The sequence below is a fragment of the Mesoplodon bidens genome, assembly GCF_964165515.1.
Source record: "Mesoplodon bidens genome assembly, chromosome: 1".
Lineage (NCBI taxonomy): Eukaryota > Metazoa > Chordata > Mammalia > Artiodactyla > Ziphiidae > Mesoplodon > Mesoplodon bidens.
In genome coordinates, this window is record NC_138176.1 from 80,128,882 (window position 1) to 80,147,321 (window position 18,440).

The following is an 18,440-nucleotide window of genomic DNA, read 5'->3' on the forward strand; positions in this document are numbered from 1 at the left end:
ACCACTGCGCCACCAGGGAAGCCCTGGATGAGCTAATTTTCTTACAAACTGAATGAAGGGAGGTGGGAGCGTGAGATCAGTGGTCACTTTTCAAATTTGTCCTCTTAGCCCTGCACCCTAGAGGGAGCCCCTCCCTCATAGTTTGAGTAATAGGGAATCTAGTTCTTTTGTTTGGGGGTGAAGAGGTGCTTATGAATATATTCAAAGAGCAAATATGAGAGGAAGGTAAAGTCTGAGAATTAAGCCTTTTGGAAGAGAGACTGGTGACCAACCCCACCTTCAGTGGAAGATGCCTGAGTCACCTATATTTGCGACTGTGATACAAAAAGAGCATTGTACACATAACACCACGTCATCACAAATCAGTTCTTCCCACACACCAGCAAACTGTTGCTTCAGACCCCGCAGGAACAGGTTCTAGAGATGAACTGCCTGTTCTTTTGTTCACTTTGTGGAGCAGAATCCAGTGGGTGGATGGTGAATAAGGCCTCTGATGTGTACTTAGTTGTTACACTCCCCGGGCTCGACATCCCACTTTCCTACTTTACTTATTTAAAGTGATAAAAAAAAGAAAAACAGCACTGAAGAAATTGATCACTAAATGTGGTTTCAGGCACCAAGTGTTTTTTACTTTTTTTTTCGAGTTTTTCACTGAAGTTTGGGCAGGGTGTCTGGAGGGCTTAAGTGGACCCTTTTTTGGGTACTGGAGTTCTTGGAAGAACTTACAGTGGAGTGAAATGACTAAACTTTCTTACTCCCAAGGAGTTCTGTTGGGGGAGAATTCTCTAGCACTGAATTCACTGGGCACATCAGGAATATAACACAAGAGAGAGGCTTCTGTGGATGAGATGTAGAGTTTGGAGGAGATAACGATTCATTTTCTTTTTCTTTTTTTCACCATTCTCATTACATGTATAGAATAGCAGCTTTAAAGGGGACGATAAAAACAAAGATTTTTTTGGACCTTCCCAATGTATTTGTTATATGACAATATTTGTTCCTAAACTTTTTGAATGTTTGATCCAGTCTCTGTACAGGTCTCCTCCCTTCTGTAGACACCCATAGTCTACGGGGAAGTAGCCCACCCCTAGCCCTGGGGCAGGTCCTTATCAGTCTAAGCTGAACAGGGTAAGGCATGTGATCTAAGAAATATTTCTTTGCTGGGGGGTGAGGGGTGGCAGGTAGAGGAGAGAGAGAGCAATCCAACCTTCCATTGGATGTTGTCCTGTCCGGATGTGTCACTAGAAACCATGTCATGTATTTTGGGACCTTGAGGTCTTTTAAACTGGATTATAAAGTTTATACCCTTGGAAGGGCAAGCTGGAAAATGTTTATGTTGTTGTCACTGAATTTATCAGGTTGTTTATCCAGATTGTTTATCCACCTTAGGACTAATTCATCCATCTCTCGTTCTGTGAAATAATGCATTTTCCTTGTTAAGCTATTTGGAATTCAGTTTTCTGTTCCTTGCAGCCTAAAAAAGTTCCAAATTTGTACATTGATGCTGAAAGTTTATTCTTTAACTAAAGTTTTTTTTTTTTTTTCTTTCTTCAAGTAATTATGATGTAGGCAGTTCACAACCCTTGGCATTACTCTGAGGCAACTCATATATGGGCTGGGAGCCTCAGCTTTTCTAACTGTAAAAGAGGAGAGCAATTCATTAATTTATTTGTTCAACTACAAATTATTAAGCACCTACTATGTTCCAAACACAGTTCTATGAGCTGGGAATATATCACGAACAAGAAAGAAAAAAATCTCCACCCTCATAAAATAGATAAAATGAAGAAACCATATGTTAAATAGTCATTGTAAGGAGAAAAAATAAAATTGGGGAAGGAAGATATGAAGTGTCCTGTAGGAGAGTTAGTCTGTAGTCTCGGATAAGATGGTTTGAAGTCTTAAATAAGATGGTCAGGGAAGGCTTTACTGAGAAAGTGACCTAATTTTGCAAACAAATAAGTAAGTGAAGGAGACAGCCACTTGGATCTCTGAGGAAGAGTGTTTCAACACAGGAAAAGACAATTGCAAAGGCCCTGAGATGGGAGCATGCTAACATGTTCACAGAGGTAGTGTTAAAGGTAACGGAGCAGTATCAGGTCCAGCCTCGAAGGCCACTCTCAGGACTTTGGTTTTCACTCTGAGTGATAAGGGGAACTAGTGGAGGGTTTTGTGCAGAGAAGTGACATGCTTTGACTTCTATTTGAACAGGCTCATTTCTAGCTGCTACATTAAGAGTAAACAGAAGAGAGATAAGAGTAGCTGAGAATCCAATTAAGGGGCTATTCCAACAGTATAGAGAACACGATGGTGATTTGGCCCAAGGGAGGTAGCAGAAGCCATTGTCAGAAGTGGTCAGATTCTGGTTATAATTTGGAGGTTAAAATGACGGGATTTCAAATAGAGGAATTAAGAGAGACACCAAGATTTCTGGCCTGATCAGAGGAAGAATTAAATTGTCAATTCTTAGAAACAGCTGTAAGGGGAGCAGGTTTTGACACAAGACGATTAAAAGCTCGGCTTTGGACATTTGGGGATGCCTAGTAGATCTGCAATGTAGATTTTAGGTAGGCAGTTGGATCTACATGTTTGGAGTTTAAGAGAGTGATCCAGGCTGGAGATAACGACATATTTGAGAGTCATTAACATAAGTTAAAGTCATTGAGATTGGGTGCAATTATCCTGGGAGTGAGTGAATATAGAAAAAAATAGAAGCGTTCCAAAATTTAAAAACCAGGTTTTTGAAAAGGGACCAGTTAGAGATTGGGAAGAAGCATCTAGAACGGTAGGAAGAAAGTTGGGCAAGTGTATTGTCTGAAGGACAAGAGAAAAATGTTTCAAGATTGAGACAGGAAGCTGTGTCAAATGCTGCTGAGAGAGCAGGTAAAATGAAGACTGAAAATTGGTCCCTGGAATGAGTAACTTTGGGAAAAACTGCTTTGTGGATTCGTGAGGGTGGGCTTAAGGGGACAGGAGGAGAGAGGTGGCAGACAGCAAGCACATGCAGGCCTTTCAAGGAGTCTGGACATGAAGGAAAGAAACGGGACGTTGGTGGGGATGTCTAGTGTAGAGGAAGCAATTTATGATGATGGGGTGAGGCGGGGAGACTTGCAATGCCTGCCAGCAGGTGTGAGGGGGAAGAGTGTCGGCCTCTGCCAGGTGCACAAACTATTTATCCACAGCAACGGGAGAGAAGGCCAGGTGCGTAGACAGAGATGCAGAGATGGCTTTATTTCTTGCTGTGAAGTCAGAAGCCGGGTCCTCAGGAGAACATTTCAGCTTACTTTTGATAGTTGTTTTATTTGACAGAAAAGCAGAAGTACCGTAAATACATCGTGCTGCTCTCTCAGGCCAAGGTGTTTTATGACTGCTTATTGTTCTGATCACGGACACATGGTTTAGTGTGCTGATAGTCATTATCTTTTTTTTTTTTTTTTGTGGTACGCGGGCCTCTCACTGTTGTGGCCTCTCCTGTTGCTGAGCACAGGCTCCGGACGCGCAAGTTCAGCGGCCATGGCTCATGGGCCCAGCCGCTCCGCAGCATGTGGGATCTTCCCGGACCAGGGCACGAACCCGTGTCCCCTGCATCGGCAGGCAGACTCTCAACCACTGCGCCACCAGGGAAGCCCTCTTTCTTTTTTCTTTTTTAAATAAATATATATTCTCACTTTCATCTGACAAAGGAAACCATGGAAACAAACATTTGTAGAAGTCAGTAGAATTTTATTTAATGAAATCACTCAAAGGTTGTGCTTTCTGTGTTCACCCTTAAATTATATATAGTTTTTATTTACAGAGATTCAAAATTTCAGTTACTGTAGGCTAAGATTCTTTGAATTTCCCTAGAACATACTGATTTACTCCATTTCATTTTCCCTACTTTCGGCTAGATTACTACCTTGCTATTCCTCATTTTGCTGCTGAGACATTTGAATATGAGTATATCCTTACCAATATCAGTAAATCTACGTAAACAGGGCAGCTCATATCAAAATAAGAGTTCTATATGCTTCTGAGTAAGGAATAACTAGAACATTGGGAGTATTACTATCAGTGATTAGGTTAGAGCTGCTACCATTGAATATTTTCCACCAAATAGTATTCTAGGTACTCTGTACCTATTATCTCTAACCTTCACAATATGCTTGTTTTTTTTTTTCTTCTCATTTTATAAACACGAAAATGAAGGTTCAGAGGGAAGAGGCAAATTGCTCAGAGTGTCAAAGACAACAACGACAGAACCGAACAATAAACCCAGGACTCCGATTGCACTGTGAGTTTCCCATTTATGGTTTGGCCACAGTTCAGCAACTACTAACAACGTCTCCCTTCCTGGCCCTTATATGGAGCCACGGATACAAACACACAGTTCTTGCCTAGAGAGGCATTACTCCAGTAGAGAACACACAAAGATGTATTTCCAAAACAATGTGTTTGGTGGAAGAGGTGAACACAAATTATTATGCCAGTACTGAGAGAGAGAGAGAGAGAGAGAGAGTGTGAGCGAGCTTAGAGCATGGTCTAGGGAGGTTTGCTGGAGGAGATGATAGTCTAAATTGAATTTCAAGGAATGAGTAAGAACTAGGTTGAAGAAATAGGGGAAGAATATTCTAGAAACATAAACGTGTGGTGCTTTTAATACACTCAAGTTCAAGTTGAGGAGTAGCGGGAGATGAGGCACTTGCCTGTATGTTGGAGATGATAACACAGAAGTATTATAGGGTCAGGTTTGGGTTAAAAATGGAATCTAGCTAGCAGCCATGAGAAGGATGGAGTGGAAGGCACATTTAGAAATTTTTAGGACTCTTATTTTAACTGCTTTGTTCTCAGAAAAATTTCCCTAGGAGAGACAGATTTTGTGCACACAGTAAGTAAACTTGTCATTATCATCACCAAGTACATTCTTAGAAGGAAGCTCAGCTCAGTAGCTTCATCTTTATGTCAAAGGTAAATTATGGACTAATAAGACCATATAGTGCCATTGGCACTAGCCAGTATCACACATGCATAAATAAATACAGTACCTCTTAAGAAATAAAAATGGACACATTGTCAGCAGAAATCACAAATTTATTAACTCTTAAATATATCAATCAGTCATTTACCATTATGGCAAGAAATATATACAGTGTCCCACGGTAAACTGCAGTGTTTCAAAATGAGAGAAGATAATTAATAAATGTGTAATTTAATTGTGGTGGAGAGAACAAATCACAATTTCCTCACGTCTTAGTGTGGAAGACAAACTTGATCTACAGTAATACTTCAACACCACATGCTAAAAGTGTAAAAAAAAAAAACACTCTATACCTATTTTTTTTTAAAAAAATACATGTATGCCACGTATAACTGCTGCACAAAAAGGTAAAAGAAATTAAAAAGGGAAAAATGAGGCCATTACTTTTTCACAGATCTCATTGGCAGGTTAACATGGCCCAATACATTTACTGTATATATTTATTTTATTTTAAATATATATTGTTTTAAATCGTGTAATAATTATCAGAAAAGCTTCAATCCATCTACCATACATCTACTAGCAACAATATCTAAAGTGATTAGTAATCAACACAGAAAGGTGAAATGAGAGAAAAGAGGGAGGGTTGATTTTTTTGTTTATTTTTTGCTTCTGCTTTAAAAATAGGCTTCTGAGGATTGTGAATTACTATTGTTAAAATAACGTTGATGAAGATACCATGCAGTATAAAGCATTTCAGGGAGGAGAAAAAGCCCCACAGGAATTGAATAAACAAAGGAGAAATGAGAAGCACAGAGAAAACAGGGACAATCCCTCCCACCCCCCCCCCCTTTTCTTAAATAGGAAAATGCTAACTCCTCGCAGGAAGATAATGTTACTCTGACACATGAGCGAAGCTACAAAAGCACAAGTCACAGAGACAGAGTTCAAAACAAACACTAAGGAGAATAGAAAACAACTGTAGGCCTCTCTAACTTCAGAAAACTAGCCAGTGATGACACAGGAGGTGTGCATCCTGCAAGGCAGAAGGAAGTGCCTTTGCACAAAATCCTGATCGACGACCAGCTTGGTACTCTCCTGGAAACTGCTCCAATCAGTAAGACGTGGTGCAGGTACAGTAGGAACCTACTTGCTTTTATTATAAGTTTAAACAATTCTAATACCTCCAACATAGTTAGGATCCCTACGTCCCAACTCGAGCAGAATTACAAACTTTTGAAATCCTTGACATCCTTTTTATGGGCCCAGAAGATGAACAAAGCACTAGTTTAGACACCTCCAAAGCACTAGTTTAGGCCTCAGTTTGTATTTTACCTTCATTATGCAAATCTCACTTTTCTCACACTACTAGACAAAAAGAGAAAAAAGAATGAAAAACAGAAAAATATAAAGGAAGCAAACAAAAGTAATAAAGAAATAGGAGAAAATGAAGAAAAAAGAGCATAGGTTTGAGAAAGGAACAAAAAATTCAGCAAATTTCACCAGAACAGTGTAAGTATACCTTAAAGTGATCAAACTCGTCAATGACGTGAGTTTTTCCAGTTTACACAGTTTGACCAAAAAAGACATGACTTTAGGTAGTAGCAAACCCACCGATTCTCGCTTCCACATTCATAAGTGATTCTGCCCACATATCAACCCCTTTAATTGTTAAACAGCAACACAGCTTTCAGTGAAAAATCATCCATTTCAACCAGGATCACACCAGGAAACTGAAGGTAATTTCTTTTGCCTTTTTTTGTTAAACAAAAAAGCTAAAACAGATGAACAGCAAAGAGTTTTTAAAAACTTACATTTCTGTTACAAACTGTCATTCAAAGAACGATAATTTTGAAGTCTGTTAAGTCTTGGCATAAGCAGAGAAACTGGATGAGTAGGCTTGTACTTGGAGTATTGTGGAATTTTTTTTGTCTGACCTCCCCCTATTGTTTGCCAACAGTGATTGAAGTTTGCATGGAACATCTCCATAGTTGAAGTGTAAACAATGTATAGGAAGGAATATATGACAAGATGATGCATCACATATGCATTACACGTAGGACCTTCACAACTTCATGCACTCAGAAACATGCATGAAGAGGAGGAGAGGACGGCCCAGGGTTACCATCCAGGTGAGAACAGAGAATGCAGAAGTGGCACTGTTGATACTTAGCTGAAAGGAGAGAGGGGAGACATAAATTAAACTGTTTTACAAAGTATCACCAAATTGCTTTGCCAAAGATTAGGCTAGGCTACGATTTCATAACTCAGCAGTTAAGTAATAGATTGAAAATACTATGTATAAGAGATCTTTGCTTGCAGTCATTAAAAGAGAAAATGCACAATGTTGAGCAATTAATATGGATCTTCTACTTTAATCTGTCCATTTGTCCACACCGAGCTAAGCTAAAAATAGACAGGGACCCAGGCGGCAATCAATCACATGATTAAATCTAAACATACAGTTCAAGCATTCATGTTTACCAGACAAATTAATAAATGAATAGCATTATTTGGTTGAAAGAGACTAAAAGTTCAAATTCATCCTTTAGCTTCTGTCATTATTCTTAGACTCTGCTGGAAATCAAACCTAGAAGTCAATTTTACAGCCTCAAAAGAAGGGAAAACATGATTGTTCTTATTAAATTGGAGGTCTTCTTTCTTTAAACCAACAGCTGGGAGCACTACTTCTTCCAAGGTCTGACAAAGTTCAGTGCTTTGAATGGGGAAAAAATTCACAACAGTACCACACATATCTGAATTCTTCTAATCCAAGGTAAGAAGCAAATCTTAGGAAATAACAATGCAGGCATGAATTGAATTACAGTCAACTTTCAATTATCCTCTGGAATTACTCACTTTGTGAGTTTTAAATTTCAGCTTGACTTCCTCCTCGTGGTCAAATACCATTATACTCAGTCAGGCAAGGCAAATTAATCTACGTATTAACCTTAGCCAAGCACAGAACAGGAACTGTAACCTCTTGAACAACAGTAAGACACCAAAACAACCTAGAGCCTGATATAAATTAGTTCTGGATAATTGAGAGTTGTCTGAATTGACCCAGATAGAATTGACTTTTGATGTGAGAACTCCAGGATATTCCAAACCTGCCACAATCCATATGCTGAAGGTAGGGTCTCCTCAGCATCTTAATACCTTGAAAATATGGGTTATGCTACACAATGGTGCCAAACGTTAGACTCAAGAGCTCATGCAAATATGGTTTTCACTGAAATAATGTGAGGAAATATCCTCAAAGGGAGGAAAAACGGCCATGCAGCTTTTCAGTCATTAGCTCCAATCACAAAGTATCATGGAGCAAGGTGTTACTTACAAGACCCACATATGAAGGGTTTTCAGGCCTTAGATGTTTTGCCACAAAGAGGTGCTTCCTGAGAAGTTTTCTTTCCCAATTGGAATACAAGATGGCCTATTAAGAGAAGCCCCATTTAAGCCACCTGGCATAAAATGAAGTTTTCTTAAATAGGCTCTATCCCATAAACACTTTAGGGAATTGTAGAAAAACCTAACCTTCTAGTACTGAATGAATATAATCCCTTCTGTATTAACTGGCAATTTGTGTTGTACCTCTTTGGAGTAAAAAACACAGAAATGCACAAAAACAGTTGTCTTCATTATCGTTACATCTTTTTGTCTTTCTCTTACTTAGCTATTTTTTTTGGAGTGAATTTCAACCTTTTTCTTTTTTCCTTACTGACCCACTTTTTACAAATCTAACAGTGATACATAATAAGGCTATAGAGAAGGCCATTGAAAACCACTGTGGTGGGACATTATTAAACTAAGACATTTTGATGGATTCTCTGGAGTGAGTTGAATGGCTGTTTGTGTGGCCTTGATTCCCCATCCCATGCCCCCTAGATATTAACAGGAAATCCTGGTGAGAGAATCTGGAATGAGATCAGCAGTTGGCCGAACTTCTACTGATTCTGAACACCCCTTCTTGTTCTCATCTCACCCCACTTTACTGATGCAACCTTAATTCCCATGATTTCCCTTGACTCGAGCTAGAGCCAGCCTTCCTTACTGACAATCCTCTACCACAGGAAGCTAACGTCTGACCCTGTGCTTTTCCTCATGATGCTCCTTGAACTTGGACTATCTTCCTTTTGTTCTTTCTATCCTTCCATTTCTCCAAATTCCACTCCTCAAGACCTTGTTCAAAATTCTATCTTTTATACACAGTATACTTCCAAACTTATAAACAGTTTGCTACATTGGTTATTCATTCCCTTCTACACTGAAGTTGATTATAAACTTTATTTTAGTTTTTTTCTTTGGTATTGGTGATAAGTTGCTTTCTAAACCAGAATATAAGTTCCTTAAGGGCAACATCTTTCATCTTGCATTTTACCTGGCACAAGTTAAGCACCTATGTGATGTGCAATAAATATGTCTAATTATTGATTGGAAGAGCAAACATGACATCTGAGGTAGAGTGGTGTAGTGAGAAAGATGCTGAAATACCTAATACTTGCATTTTAAATGCTGTATTTCATAAATTTCTCCTAATATTTGTAATTGAGCACCAGTAGAAAAAAATCTATGAAATGAAGCTCCTGATATTATACAGTCTCCCCACAGTATGTGGGGGGGGATTGGTTTCAGAACCCCCAAGTGTATCAAAATTTGCAGATTCCCAAGTTCCTTATATAAAATGGCACAGTATTTCATATAACCTACACACATCCTCCCATATACTTTAAGTAACCTCTAGTTTACTTATAATACCTAACACAATGTAAATGCTATGTAAATAGTTCCCTGCAAGACAAATTTAAGTTGTGCTTTTTGAAACTTACTGGAATTTCTCCACCCCTGAACATTTTTAATCTGAGGCTGGTTGAATCTGTGAGTAAGGAAACCATGGATAAGGAGGGTCAACTGTATTGGTCATTTTAGAAACTTTTTCCCCTAATTTTTCCCCTTCCTCTGCCAATTGTGACAATGAAGTCATAAATAGTTTACCTTATTACATGAATTCTCCCTGATTTAACCATAAGAGAAATCAGCTTAATAGGGTATCCTCTAATTGCTATCTAAAACTATTGTGTACTTTCTAGGGCAAGTTTCAACCCACAAAAGGCTAGTCTGATTGATCTTTCTGGATAATTACAGACTGCTTCTCATGAAACATTAATTCCCACCAGTGTAACTGACCACTAAATGACCACTAGCATTAAATAACAGATGCCATGCTATTAACAATGGAATAAGTAAAAGACGCTGACCAGGGGTATATTAACAAAGAAGCTGACAGCCTGGAAATATTTACTTGATGGGTACTGTTCGCGACCCCGAGCGATGAAAATGAACATTCTGCCACTTTCCATCCCGGCGGTGCCACACACGTGTCTCTTCTGACTGCATTGTTTTTGGCATTCCGCTGCCATCCATGTACTGTGTGAGCCTAATGTATGCTATGCAGGCAGCATCATCGCCTACCAGATGTACATGGGGGTTCAGGATAATAGTGTGGATTGGTTTATTGCTTTTGGACAAAGCTGAAAGAGAACAACATGGAAAAGAGAATTTAGTTTCTATGTAAAGTAAACCAAAACCAATAATAACTTCAGTTGGGACCAATAAATAGAATGCCATTCATTCAACTATTAATTCTTTGCATTAATTGAATGCCTGGTACTGTGCAAAGTATAAAGAAAAAGAGCAGAAGTAAGTACAGTCATTATTCTCTTTGACTCCCTTTGTAGTTAAATCGTATGCCACTCTGAAAACTTTGAGTGAGAAAGCTGGAGAGACATATTTATTTATATTGGGAAGTGGTTAGCAACAAGCCATAATATGAATAGAGATGGAGAAGGGCTGGCCCAGGTACACGGAGCAGTTCCTGTCTTTCCAATGAAGGAACCACTGGGGCAGTTGACAGGGTATCCTGTGGGCTTGTTCATTTTTTTGTTAGTTGGTGAAGTACATGGGACAAGGGGAACATATCAAGCATGGAGACTGCTGTCTCCTAAACAGGCTGGCCATAGTGTGAATCTGTTTCCCCATCTCATCCTGTGGCTCCTTTATTTAGTAGCATCCATTCTATGTTAGTTCAGCTGTGGTCATCCAGTAAAAATCCAAAATTTAGTGTTGGCCATATAGCCTGATTCTGATTTTCTAGCTGTTTTCTTTGGTTGAGCAAGCCCTCACTAGGCTCCAGCCTTTGTTGTTTTGACAATAGCTATTTATTCTAGTTATTCAGTGACTAAGAGATATGAAGATTTAGTGCAGATAATTGATTGATGATGCTACTCTCTTAGATCACTGAAAGAGGTAGAACTGTTTTACCTGTTATCCAAACACATCCTCCATTTTCAGAAAAGATCTGAATAAATTACTTAGTGCTACAGTCATGTAAAAAAGAATATCCTATTATGAAGAATATGTATTTATGGAAAGTAATGACGTACAGTGTTATGTTGAGGTAAGTTAAAATATTAATGGGTTAATTATTTTTTTACTACAGGTGAGATGGTGTCAATTGACAGTCAACTGAAGAAAAACATTATGAGATGCTGTCAATCACAGTGCGGGATGGAACAGAGAGAACAGGAGAACATTTACTGAAGCTTTGTTAAGGCCAATTTACCACATAATTATCTTTGCTTGCAAATGTCTAGTGCATATAAGACAAAGCAATTCATTAAATGTAAAAATCCATGCCAAGGCAGACATTTTCAGTGCTTATCATTACTGGATGTGAGCTTGATTATCTTAATCATTACTACAGTTCCTCTTTAATTCATCAAAATCTCACTGCAAAAGGTGACTTCCCTCCCTGCATCATGCAAACACAACATGATACCTAATGTCATTAGGTGTGAGGAAAAGGAACTTCTGGCTTACGCTTTTCTTGGTGACCTGAAGGAATTCTGCAGGAGTTTGTTTTGTCACTTTCTCTTTCCTCTGAGGCCATTAAAATTCTTGTAATTGGAACTATTTATCTGATTACCCATCTTCATTTATATTTTACCTTGAAAAGGAGCACTAATTATGCTTGAAAGCCCTCCTCTATGTCAAATATTCTGGCATGCTGTGGTTTCTTTTATCTTTTCATATACAATGTTTTATGAAAACCATTTTCATAAAACAATGTTTTATGAAAAATTCAACAATTTTTGGTCACTAATTTGACAGCTTATATTATACATTCACTGGGACTTCTATGGGGTATATTCAATCAACATCACTTTTTTATATAAACTTAGATACTTTTCAAAACATACCAAAACTCTTAAGGCTGTCATGTTTTTCAATTTCAAATACAAAAATTTTAAAATACGATGCAAAATGCTGGACTAAGGTAAAAACTCTCATTGCAGCAAAGAGTCAAAGAATCTGTAAATTTGGGAGAAATTCAGAGAGAATTTGGAAAAGGCATGATATTAAATATAGAATAAATGTACCATTCTCAAAGTAGAATCGATGAAAGTCCATCCCTTCTACTAAATTACCCAAAGCTTCAGGTTCAAAAGCAGTAAGGCCTGGGTCACAGATTTTCCTGTAGGAAAAAAAAATAATAAATGAGTTAATGTATTTCGTTGTTTCACACATATCTATTCTTATTTATCAGCCAATGAAGGAGTTTTTTTAAAAAAACACTACAAATATAAAATTTCTATCACAGGGCTTGGCAAGGTGGTTTGAGGAGCAGACCCTAAAAAGGAATATTGCAGAGACCTCAGACAGGGGCAAGACAATAAAACCAGCTCCAGCAGGCGATAATCTATCACACTTTAGGAAGTTTCCTTTTTTAAAATGTCTACTTTTCAATTTCCAAGGTGAACTCTCTAGGCTTTCCCCAGTTTTTCTAATTCCCTAGTATTTTAGTTATAAGTTTATTATTTTTTAAATGCTCTCCAAGTCCAGGCTACCCTCCAAGTCCTATAAAATCAACTTTGGCTCTGAAATTAAATACTTTCAGAATAATTTTTGACACCATCTACATTCATATCAAACGTATATATGATTGATTTGAAGGCAGGTGTCTTATCCTACACTTTCTGGCAATGTCTGACAGACTTAAGTAAACTTTAATTAACAAGCTTAATTGACTTAAAATAAAATTAATGAGAGATTCAAATGCACATTAGTTTTCTTTTTAATCCTAGAAATGTAATTCAAGAAAAAAATATACTATTTTAAATATTCAGAGAAAGCCGATGGGCTTTCTTGGAAAAATTTATTTATTCAACAAAGAATTGTTAAATACCTACTATGTAGCAGATATTCTTTGAAACAAACAATTATAACACAACAATTAATACTGGAATGGAAATAAATACAAAGTGCTCAAAAACCAGATGACCTATATGTGAGAAAGGAAAGTTGAGCTGGGCTTTCCGGAATGAGTAGGAGTTTTCCAGGTGTGTGGAAGGGGGTAGGCAGAGGAGGGCAGCAAGTACAATGGCAGAGTATGGTTGGGGAATGATGGGTAGTTGCTTGATATGGTGAGCACTGGGACTGGGTATGTATATAAGTCCCATGGAAACAGAGGAGAAAATATTTCCTTGGGCCCGTGGTGATCAGCTTAGGCTTCTCACAGAAGGTGCCGTAAAATCTGGATTTGAAGAATTAGTAGTTCACAAAGTTAGATAAAAGGAATATATACTGAAAGATTTTGGATCATTTATTAATTTGGTGGGACTACATCTAATTTTGTATGGAAATTGCCCATTTGGGAGGTAAAATGTTTTAACTGTTCAACAGAAATGCAAGTTTCAAAAGGCTCACTCATTAAGGTTCTTGAACGTATGGTTCACAGAGTTTTGGAACTGATTTTTTTTTAAGAATACTTTTAAAGTAAAAAATCACAGTGGTTATTCGTTGTGGTAAAGAAAGCCTTAGTTGCGGGTGGGGTGGGAGTGGATGGGGATTTTAAACTTTGCCTCAGACTTCCTGGTGGGCAGGTATTAAAGCTCAAAGTTAAATATACATAATCTCTTTCTAAGTAGTAAAACGGGAAAAACAGTGTTCCCATGGTAACAGGACTTTATTCTGCCAGGGGCTATTACTTTCTCTATAAATATGACTTTTGGTTGTCAACATTAGTGAATCAAAAGTTTTTACTACTTTATATCAGCACCAAAATCACCTGAGAATCACTGTACGATGATGGACCTTTTTACCCAGCCATTGAGTCAATATACTTGAAAACCTGTTAATGTGGTCTTTCTCTCTCTCATATGTTTCTTCTATGTAAGTAATGTATGTATGTATCTCTCTCTCTCTTATCACAGGCTTTGGATTAATAAAAGATTCACAAAGCTGCCACTTGACCTGTGGGTGTGTATGCTCTGAACAGGTGTTCTAAGGACCAGCTGACAGGACGGTACCAATACATTCTACCATGCAAAAAGCTCCCAAATGGAAGGTCCTCTTGGATTATCCCTGGGTCTGAGTGTACAAAATCAAGCCACATTACAGGCAAAGGAATGCGTGAACTGATGTGATTCCAAGGAATTGCATTATTTAAAATACCCTATTTTAAAGTGTCTGAGAATATAGGAAATGCTATATTTTGCCACTTTTTCCTGGCTAACACCAACAACAAAACACACTCTACCAATCTGCAGGGGAATGTTATTCCAAAAGATTTATACCCTAAGTATATTATATTTGAAGAATCATATGGGTCTAACAAAGTTATATCAGCAAAAAGAATAAAAGGGAACAGGTCTTACGGCACAGAATTCTAAACAGCTCTTTAACAACTGTTCAACTGTTTAATTCTCTGACAAGAAACAGTGTTCTTTTAAACTCCATTTCTTACTATTTCTTTCATTCTAAGTATACTTTTATTAGGTCCTGTTAAAGAATTGATAAATACAAATACATATATATGTATATACTTGTGTTTGTATGTATTTGCACACACATTAATTTAATTTATAAGAAGCAGTCCTGGATTTAATTTAGTTCTTATATTCAGTTACTCTCTTCCATATTTTATATTTGGCTATCTATTTGTAACTGATGATAAAAAATATCTTCTTATTATATAAAACTTAGAAAGAAGCAGGAAATAAAAAACAAAACACACAGTTTCATCTCCCAGAGGCAATATCTTTTTTCCTTTTAAAAACCAATTTGTCATATTTCATTCTATTTTTATATTTTCTGTTATGAAGTTGGAATAATTATGTACACACACGTTTATATCCTGCTTTATCTTCAGTGAATACTCATAAGCATTTTGCCAGATCGCTAGAAATTCTGCGTAAGTATCCACGGTACCAAACATACCACATATTAATTAATGTTACCATAATGTTGGACATATGAGCTGTTTATAATTTTTCACTATTTTGAATATTGATTCCATAAATATCTTTGCTCACACTTTTTGTCCCTGTTTTAAATTCAAAATTCACGTCCATGTTAAATTTTTATAACTAGGAACATAGGGTTAAAGTAGTGATTTGAACCTTTGGAAACACTTCCTGGTATATAACTGCGACCCAAACCCCTGCTGTCACCACCACTCTGAAAGTCTGTCCCCATTTATACTCCATCAGGTGGTGGGAAAAGTCACTACTGTCCTGCAGTATCTGTGCTCCTTTGGTGATCAGCGGAGTTTTTATCCCTGCTGATTTGATCAGCAGAAACCCTCCTATATTCAGATTTGCACACAATTAGTGGACATCAACATGCTTTCATTAGTTTACTTGTCATTTATATTTCCTCTTTTGCTAATAGCTCAGTTCCTTTACCTATTTTTCCACTTTTCAACCTTATCTTCTCAATCTAAATTAACTTTTGACACATTTTACAAATATTTTTCTGGGTTTTTTTTTGTCTGTTTTATTTTGGCTTTAAAAAAATTAAAGTATATTAAGTTTCATCCATTTAGGTAGCCGAATCATTTCACTTTTTCATTTCAATGACTTCCCCTGCTTTTAAACTTAGATCTTTCCAACCAAAGATCAAACTCTTTTCTGTATTTAACACTTTCATTCAAGAGGACCTCACTAGTATGGTATAAGGGGAAAGTTAAGAACTGATTTTTTCTCCACCCAAACAGCTAACTTATTGACCCACGTTCTTTGCACAATAAGCCTTCACGCCCTATTTGAAAGCTTTACTTTTATTTGATCAAAGTGACTTCCTTTAATACCTATGGTAAACTTTAAATTTAACATTAGAAACCTTTCTTCAAATAAACTTTTATCTAAGAGGCAAAGCCCTAAAAGAGATGAAGATAAAGTTGAGCTGTGCTGGCTGGAGGGGAAAAGGCTGCCAGACGTTGCCTCCTAATCTCTTTCTCTGTCCCTTCACCTCTGCAAGACTGCGAGGAAAAACATCTCTTAAGCCAAAGTGCACTATTTATGTGCTTTCCTGTTTCTTGTGTGTTTGCTCTCATGGATTGCTCTGCCTGAAATGCCTTCTCTCACATGGAGGTGCCAGAGGGTCAGGCTTCTGTGCACTTACAAAGAAATCCCCAATCTTCCTAACAGAAGTCTCATCTTCTCTCTCTGAAATCTTAATTACATTTATTTCTCTCCTAGAGGCACTTGAGTCATTTATACGTTGAAATGAAGCTATTGTGGGTGTATGAAACCTGGTGTTAAATATACATGGGTCAGGTACATTGAAGAATGCATTCATATAGAAAATACTTTGTCATATGCATGAAAGCAAAATAAATGTGCCTCTACTCACGTGTAAGCTTCAAAGTCCCCATTGTTGATAGCTTCGATGAGTTGTTCAGTAACTTTGATAATCTCTTGCTTTCGTGCTAAAGGCAAAGATAAAGAGTTGGGTGAGAATAAAGGGCAAACACCATATAAAATTACTCTAATGGTACTGCTATTTTCCTTAAACAGGGTATTACCAGTTAAGACACATCCGTCTCAGAAGCTTGGTGTTATCCTCTCTACAGTCTTGCTGCTCAAAGCGCACAGATCAACATTAGGTCCCTCTTCTGGGAGCCTGGTAGAAACACAGATTCTCAGGTCCTACTCCAGACCTACAGATTCAGAATCTGTATTTTACTAGGACCCTCAGGTAAGCATGTTCACGTTGGGGAAGCACTGCTGCTCTCCCTTTGTTAGAAAACAACAGTCACCCAGAAGGTCAAGGCTATATTTTTAAAAAGTAGTTCTTATTACCTTTACCAACATGATTGAGTTTATGAACATTTTTGTATTATTTTATTCCATCTTCACAGTATAGCTGACATCTTGCATTGAGAAATTTAACTTTAATTATTTGCATTTTTTATTGTTCAGCTCAACTAACCCTACAAAAGAGGATGCTAATGCTGTAATTGCCATCATATTTAGATAAATGGCCTTCCATAAACTGTAAATCTGAAAAATAAGGTATGAATCAATGCTGTGGATGGAGATGGAAGTCCCCCCGTATGGCTGTCAACTCTGACAACAAACATGATTTGTTTCTATTTCTAGCCCATAAGCAGTAAAATAATTAATAGTTGGCTTGGCTCAAATCCTACCTACTTCATCTGCCTCAAGTGTTCTTTCCCTTTTTGGAAAGCCTACCTTGTATTATTCATTTGGCAATTAAGCATATGCTATATACCATGACAACTTTTTCAGTTAAATTATTGTTTTAAATTGTTACTAAACTTGGTTTACTGTGTAATGTCTTCCTAGTTAAATTAAAAGCTCCCTGTGGGCAAAGAACATGTTATTTCTTTGTATCCTCAAAAAAGCATTATCCAATGTCTTTAATAAAATAGATGCTCAGTAAGTTGAATTTGATCAACTGATGTTGATAAACTTTTCCTGATTTCAGAACAGTATTCTCTTACTAAGGAAATAAAGGCATAAAATATTTTAAAAATTAAATTTCATTGAATTTTGTTTAAAGAACATTGTGATACTTTCTTAAATCACTGGAAATAAACTGGGGGTAATCACAAAAAGTTATTTCCATCTATCTTAGTGAGGCTGATATTCATCATAGAAAAAGCTGAAGTCTGGTTTTAGTTCTTATTGATTAAAGTCAACCAGTTTGCACTTTTAATGAATCTGATCTTTTTTTTTTTTTAGCAGATTCTTAACCACAAACTTAAAGTTTATATTTACTTTCAAAACTCCAGGTTATTCCCCTCATTACTGAACTGCAGGAGACTGAGCCCCCTTGGGCTTTGGCAACCCCATCTGGGCAGTGTTTATTTGTTGGTTGATTTTGCTGTGCCGGGTACTTCCTTTCCCATTTGCTATCATTTTGTAACACACATGCTGACCCTTTTCCCTTCCCCTTCTTTTCCTTGGGAAAATACAATGAATAAAGACTTATTGGTACTGAAAAAAACAAAACAAAACAAAACTCCAGGTTATCCAGGTTGTGATATTCCTTATTTAAAACAAATGTCCTGGTGCTTTGTGATCACCTAGATAGGAGAGATAGGGAGGGTTGAAGGGACACGCAAGAGGGAGGAGCTGATTCACTTTGTTACAAAGCAGAAACTAACACACCATTGTAA

The 18,440-nt window shown here is 37.3% G+C and overlaps 1 protein-coding gene across 8 annotated transcripts in view; it reads right to left on the reverse strand.

Annotated features, from left to right (window-relative positions):
• Positions 1-5,049: 5,049 nt before the first annotated feature.
• CAMK2D (calcium/calmodulin dependent protein kinase II delta) overlaps positions 5,050-18,440 on the reverse strand; it is a gene marked incomplete at its 3' end in the record, with an annotated part of 293,535 nt that continues 280,144 nt past the window's right edge. For 3 of the 8 annotated variants that reach the window (XM_081226703.1, XM_081226702.1, XM_081226706.1), the window contains 5 exons: positions 16,649-16,724; positions 12,394-12,488; positions 10,257-10,485; positions 8,295-8,390; positions 5,050-7,130 (listed from right to left, as the gene is read on the reverse strand). In XM_081226703.1, coding sequence (XP_081082829.1) covers positions 8,324-8,390; positions 10,257-10,485; positions 12,394-12,488; positions 16,649-16,724 — 467 coding nt within the window. Of the gene's footprint in view, positions 7,131-8,294; positions 8,391-9,783; positions 9,831-10,252; positions 10,486-12,393; positions 12,489-16,648; positions 16,725-18,440 lie in introns of those variants that run through there. The other 5 variants (XM_081226708.1, XM_081226705.1, XM_081226707.1 and 2 more) reach the window with 3 other exon arrangements.